The sequence below is a fragment of the Plodia interpunctella genome, chromosome 7, assembly GCF_027563975.2.
Source record: "Plodia interpunctella isolate USDA-ARS_2022_Savannah chromosome 7, ilPloInte3.2, whole genome shotgun sequence".
In the NCBI taxonomy this organism is placed as follows: domain Eukaryota; kingdom Metazoa; phylum Arthropoda; class Insecta; order Lepidoptera; family Pyralidae; genus Plodia; species Plodia interpunctella.
The window spans coordinates 6,870,515-6,877,694 of record NC_071300.1 but is presented as its reverse complement, the minus strand read 5'-3'; the positions used below and the strand labels follow the sequence as shown (position 1 = coordinate 6,877,694).

The following is a 7,180-nucleotide window of genomic DNA, read 5'->3' as shown; positions in this document are numbered from 1 at the left end:
GACTAGCCTATTTACAAATTCTCACCAGAAACGACGTGACAAAATTTATGGGTGGCCAAATTTTAGCTTCTATTGGGCAAACGCCTGGTCGCAGCCTAAGTGGATTAGCGTTCGGACGTTGAAGCACGGTCGGTGTCCAAGCTTCCCAATTCAGGGAATTTCCTTTGAAACTGTCCATGTTAACGCAAGTGCTTGAATGAGTGAAATAGATGTTTTACATTTGCCGTTAAAAATGTAAATTGGATGCATGCATGGTTAATAGGAATTGCAATCACAAAAAATAATCAGCTGTTCCCTTAATTTTCCTCGAGTACAGTTCATTTTGTATGGAACATTTTCCTCAAGTTAATTTTTTTTTCGCGATTTCGGGGTTGCTCACATACGAAACGTTGTTCAGTATCACGAAAAGTCAAAGCAGCCTGTATAAATGTGGCCTAAAAAGTATCTTTTTTATTTGATTGGTATTTTAAGGCCCCGTTGGTACAAACTCACTGTGCCGTAAACTGTCTATAATATCAACGAATGACGATACGATAACAAGAACAATTAACAAACAACCACTGTTTAATCAATACTGCCTTGCGATTCTGTAAAGTGACAGGTCATGTCAATATTCGTTAAAGTAGTTTGAGCAGTTCGGAATATTAATACCTACCTACCTATATTAAATTTTATTGTGTCCACAAATATCAATTAATGTTTAAAATTAGAACATTTTTTAAAAATACTATTTTGTTCCAGTATCAATAGTAACCGACCGTGATATAATTAGTTTGACACTGACACAAATAACACTCGGTTGCTAGACTAAACGCGCTCCTCAAGATACACACAAAATGCAAAATATATTATTAGTTGATTCTAACAATATAATGTGTATAACTGGATAAGCTTTTTTTTAATTCGACTATGAGGTTTTAGAATTGTCAAATTTTTATTAAATACTTTGTCTTCAACTAACAAATATTACATATATAAAACATACAAAATTACAAACCTATTTTGCACGAAAAAGCCAAAGAGCGTCGTATAAAAATATGACGGAGACATTTAGACTAGCGACATTCGATTACTCAAGACATTAGATTGAATTTGTCTGACAAGTTGTGCACATACGTTCGTAAAGCTATTGAAGTCATTGTTCCTAAAACGAGTTGTTTGTTATTTCCAACGGTCCACGGTCGAGGCCAGTTGTGTTACTTGTCGGCGCAGACGCATATTTACCCAAACATCTGTTTAAAATGACTAAAGTGAGTACAAAAAGTTCGTTTTTATAATAAGCTTATTCATATAATCTATTGTTGTAAATATGCTGTTTATTTATGTTGTGTTTTTTCATGTAAAACTATAATTATATAAACTTCTAGAAATTACTTCTCCTGTTACTCTTTTTATTTTTTTATGCGATCTAAAGTGAGTAATATTTTTGATTATATCTTTTTATCGATTAATTGTGACATTAAATTAATATCAAACAACACGGATTAATTTCATCTCTGATATTTTGTAAATTGTTTTTGTTTGACAACACGTGATATTGGATCTTGATTTTTGATTTTATATAAATTGTTTATGTAAAATATTTAGACATTAAATTCTTAGTTGTATGGAAGTATTATCACAAAAATATTGTGCAAATATTACTTTTTTTATCAGAGTTAATGGCAATAACCTCTGCTTAGCTGATAGAAGTTAATGTATTTGTGATAAGTAACAAATATATAATTACAAAAGATTTATAGTACCATTGCCCTTTTTTCCAATTCCAATTTTTTATAGAACCGACGCATAATAACTTTTCACTCAACTACTGTAATATGCAATAATATTGACTTATCAATTGATATTTCAGGTAAATATACCAACAGTGAAGCTGAACAATGGGTTGGAAATGCCGGTCCTAGGTTTGGGAACATGGCTCGGAGTTGATGACAAGGTAAGTCGATAAAAATACTTGGAATTATTATCCTAATTAAAGATCACTGAATTGAAGAACCATTTTCTGAACAACTTTTGATTATTTTAAGCCTGGGGTTATATTGCTTAGTTTTAGGTAATTTTAATACAATTAAGTGCAAAAACCCCAAAAGGAGCACTCCTCTCTCTCATGGTGGAATTCTCGGCTATAATGCCTCAATTCCTGGGTCATACATATTGAAGATTCGTTGGTGATTTTACGAGCGGTCGTCTATCTCAACCCTCTTTAGGCTGTTATTGCATGTCAGTTGTCAGGCTTTTTCCTATAGTCGCCTTGCACGACATCCACCTGAGAATATGGAGTTAGTCCTACTCTTGGGCGAGTACTACACACTAACACATGCGTCTGATTCTCATCTCAAATTATCGTTTACCACAGTTTCAAGTGATTTCATTGGATGTGGATATATATTATTAGTGTCTAATAATAAAATTATATATATATAAAGATATTTTATAATTTCAGTTGCAATTCCTCACAGCTGATATACCTAAGTTGGTTGAGGCACTGTCCTATGCCATAGACATCGGATACAAGTACCTGGATACTGCACATCTTTACCGTGTCGAGCCTGAAATAGGGCAAGTTCTGAATAAAAAGATAAGAGAGGGTGTCATCAAGAGAGAAGATGTTTTTATTACAACCAAGGTAAGGGTCATCTTGTTGTTATTTTTGATATAGTTTTAAAAATAACATTTACAGACACCAAATATGAGACATAAAAGAAGTTAAATTGTGATAACGTTTATAGACGTTAGTGACCTGCTAAGGGTTAAATATCTCACAATGATTTACTACACGGCACGGGTTCAATGTAGGAAGGAATGTAGAATTATTGAAGAATCATACATCAACAAAAAAATTTAAAAATTATAAACCTTTCTCGCTCGGTTCAAAACCGGTATTTTTATCACCTGGTGAAATAATGGAAAAATACCAAATTATTCAGAATTGCTCCACTGCAAGTAGAACTCGTTTACAAGCAAGCGACCATACAAGTTTAGGCGAGGGATAACTTAGCAATTTACTAAAAAGTTTAAGTAAAATGCTAAGCCATCTCATCACACACAAACACACTATTTGCAAGTCTCTTAAACTTTATTGTAATATTTTTCAGATTTGGCAACACAACCATCGTGAGAGTGATGCTATCCAATCAGTGAAAGATAGCTTACGTCGTTTGAACCTCGACTATGTTGACCAAGTACTAATACATTGGCCAATGTCCTTTACGGTAATGTTTTATTTATTTTTTTATCGACCCGGCTCGGCTTCGCGCGAGGACATTTAGGAATAAATTGTCCAAATAATATTGAAAACTGCATCAAAATCCGTTGCGCTTAAAGGAATAAAGCTTAGAAATAGCAAATGCTTATGGCGACTTGGACTTATACTATATATAGGTAATTATATAAATTGTATTGCCCTAAAAACAATAATAATATGTAAAGTAAAGAGGCAAACTTAATGCTAAGAGCCTCATGCATTATCTAACAGTCAACCTGTGGGTCATACAAAGACTGTGTAGGTGGGTGGATATATTGCCATTATAGATATCATTGGTCATCTCTTTTCAATCGTAAGTAATATAACAAAACAAACAAACAATAATACACATTTAGGACAATATTTTCATTAGCTAGTTACTCACTTGAAAAGTTAAGCGTATTACAACTTTATTTAACTCTTTACACTTTTCGACGTGATTTGAATAATATGCTATTACTGTTATAAAAATTCAAAATAAATTTTGTTATAATTTGCCACTTGCTCGAAACCTTAGTTGAACTTGGTTTAGCTTATGTTGAATTTTTGAGTTGAAGACGACCGAAAGCTGAATCCTTATTTCAGTCGGACACTTTAGTTTTTAGCAGGTACGCTCTTTGTACTATAAATACATACAAACGTAACTAATAAGAATACAACTTCCTTTCGCCAACAGCCGGAAGGAGTGGACGAAAAAATTGACTACTTGGAAACTTGGAGGGGCCTTGAAAAAGTTTTGGAAATGGGCTTGGTGAAGTCCATAGGCGTATCGAATTTTAATGTCGACCAGTTGAAGAGATTGCTCGCCAACTGCCGCGTGCCGCCTGTAGTTAATCAAGTGGAAGTAAGTTTGATTCATAAAATAGAAATCGAGAGAAGGCTTTCAGAAATTCTAAGCAAAGCGTTTTCAATATTTTTTGTTTTATATAGTACACTATACTTCCTAATTTTATATCACATATACTTTACAGGATAGACTTCTGTCTATCCCGGAACTAGGAATTGCGAAGCTCGAACGCCACGTTTGGCTATATCATGGGCTTATTGGGAAGAATCTCCAGTTTAAAGGACTTATAGAAAGACTTAAAGAAGCTCTTTCTTTTTCCGGCTATATTTTAAAAGTCAATCAAGACTTTTAAAATATAGCCGGAAAAAGAAAGAGCTTCTTTCAAAACCAGACCATCATGAAAGTTTTCTTTTATTTCTATATCATTAGGTTTAAATCTAAACTGATCGATTAAAAGCCGCAAAAGGCGTTAGCAGAATCGCCATTCTATCTGATTAGATGCTACTCTTATATCCTAGTCAGTGCACATCGTAAAACGATTCAACACATTTGTAACAAAAAAAGTAGCTAAATACCTAACGATGATAATTTTCAGATCAATCTAACCTTGGGTCAAAAGGAGTTGGTCGATTTCTGCCAATCAAATAAAATACAGGTTGTAGCGTATTCCCCGTTCGGGGCGATGATGCCATTCCGTCAGCTTCCTGACAGTCCCGAACCAAAGTTGAATAACCCTACAATGTTGGCGATTGCTAAGAAATATGGGAAGACTGTGACGCAGATTACCTTGAGATATTTGGTGAGTTTTTACAATTAAATGGATGAATTGATATACATACTCGTATATTTATCTTTATATGATACTTATTGTATGCAATATAACTACTGGACCGATTTTGATCCCCGTTCGTCCGCCCGTCCCTGCTTCGCTCGTATTTCACTTTCCTCAGGAATCATGGTGAAAATCGCATGAAATTCCGTGCAGTAATTTTGTTTCTCCAGGACACACATAGACAGATAGATACGCGGCAGAGTTTTATAATATGTAAGGATAAGGAAGGATATGTGTTAGTTCTACACGATTTATCTTCTCACCATATCTTCTTGAAAATTTTCATTAATGTAATTTGAAGTATGGTAAAGAATATAGCTTTCAAGCCGGAAAGTAACTGTCCCAGAAGGAAATTCACGGTGCCGCGGCCAAAAGGTAGTAAATCATAAATCTGAAACAATAAAGTACTTCAAGGCATTGGAGTCTTTATAATAAAAAACGGAATTTAAATAAAAATTAAATTATTTTTATTCTGACTGATAACATCGATTCCGATTTGTTAATAACAATAAAGTCTCGATGTGACACCCTGAAAAGTGGGTGCGAATCATCTGTTTCAGTATTGCTTGTAATTTCAATGTTCCATTTATGTCATATTCCATGTATGTTATTTGCACCAGCAACTAATATAGTGTTGTCAATATTCTCGGAAGTACGGCATGGACTAACAATAACAAGCTAGCTATTGATATAATAATGCAATGAGAAACTACAATATGTAGCTCTAGTATATGTATGCGAAATTTCAATCTGTAGAAGTACAATAGTCTTATAACTAGGGATACCGACGACCGTGCGAAGTGGAGAGGAAAATGTAGGAAGAGGTATTCCTCGAAGCGCACTTGTTTTGAGCGCACCCATCGAAGAGCACCAAAATTGTAGAACCAAAATTGTAATTGTGTGCAACCGGGAATACGGAAATCGTGAAAAGTAAAAAATAAACTAAATTTGACATTTATAATACTAGTTGGAAAACTAGAACTATGAAATCTTGAAAATATTAATATTAATTTGGTTTGTCTTATCCTGGTTCATTTAAGCAGCCACTTACAGCCACTGCATTAATTTTGTTATATTCCAGTACCAACGAAACATTATAAGCATACCAAAGACAATAACCAAATCCCGCTTGGTGGAGAACGCATCCATTTTCGACTTCAACCTCGACGCGGATGATGTGGCAGTCATTGCTAAATTTGATGTCGGTTACCGCTCCATTCTACCTGTGTTCTGGCAAGATTTGGAAAACTATCCCTTCCCGAATGAAAGGCGTCCTGAAAAGGAGGATCCACCTCTCTGCTACAGAATATGGAAGAATGGCGCCAACGCTGATATTGATTAATATTTTTGAAAGTATATGAATATTTTAACCCAAGTTTCGTATAAATATTATATTATTACAGTGCATGTTGATTATGAATGTGTATTCAAAATAAATAAATACTTTTTTCATTGTGTTTATGATCAGAACTTTACATACAATTTCGAAATACTTACGCAATAACCACGGGTTATTACAAGTGCAACAGTGTTAGCAATAACTCAGTCGAATAGAAGAATAATACATATATATTGGTTAAAAGGTAATATTAACTTTTGATACACTAAATAATGAATTCGGTGAAATCATTTAAGTGACTTGAATAAAATCTGACAATACACTCGAAAAGAAGTATCAGTGAAATCATTGGAAATGTCTTCAATTCTTTATTATACTTATAATATCCCTATTTTGTATTATCAAGTTAGATCCCTTTGGAAACCAATACATAAATACAGGACAAATATAAGATAGTTGAGTAAAAAAGTCTTATTAACGAGTGAAAATTCGAAGTTGCGTCACAATGGCGCAATGTGATTGGTTCGCTGTGTCTCATTTCGAATCGATTCGATGGTGAGAAGTTAAATGCTAACCCGCACTTCGCCCACTGATGACGCAATGAAAATAATCTTTTAACTTCACGTAAACGTATTCATTAAAGCATTCAGGGTGTTTTGTACAATTCCAGGCTATTAGTTCTTGGAAATCTTCTCTAAGTAATAATTAAAGCTGAACAATCGCCACTCACAAATGAAATAAGCGCTCAACCTGTTCCCAGTCTGATATATTTGCACTTTAGAGATTGCCCCGGAATCAAATTGCAAGTGTTAATAGTTAAGGTGAATATAGCAGCTACGAACGATTACTTTAAAAGATATATAGTTTTACTTATCTTCCATATAGTCCAATATTTGCTGAATATTTAATTATAAGATATCGTTTATTTTAAATGTGAAAAATGGTGGCTAGTGGCTCGTCTATTATGCTTATAAACTA

The 7,180-nt window shown here is 33.9% G+C and overlaps 1 protein-coding gene across 1 annotated transcript; it reads left to right on the top strand.

The window, feature by feature from the left end:
* Positions 1-1,111: 1,111 nt before the first annotated feature.
* On the top strand, positions 1,112-6,315 carry LOC128671475 (aldo-keto reductase AKR2E4-like). The gene is made up of 7 exons (XM_053747934.2): positions 1,112-1,250; positions 1,853-1,936; positions 2,444-2,626; positions 3,096-3,212; positions 3,921-4,088; positions 4,627-4,830; positions 5,945-6,315. Exons 1-7 carry the CDS (start codon positions 1,242-1,244, stop codon positions 6,203-6,205), a joined length of 1,026 nt encoding a protein of 341 aa, XP_053603909.1. The 5' UTR covers positions 1,112-1,241; the 3' UTR covers positions 6,206-6,315.
* The last annotated feature ends 865 nt before the right edge of the window (positions 6,316-7,180 follow it).

Coding starts and splice junctions, on each gene's coding strand:
- LOC128671475 (XM_053747934.2), top strand. Junction 1,937..2,443: donor GGCTCGGAGTTGATGACAAG/GTAAGTCGATAA, acceptor TTATAATTTCAG/TTGCAATTCCTCACAGCTGA. Junction 4,831..5,944: donor AGATTACCTTGAGATATTTG/GTGAGTTTTTAC, acceptor GTTATATTCCAG/TACCAACGAAACATTATAAG.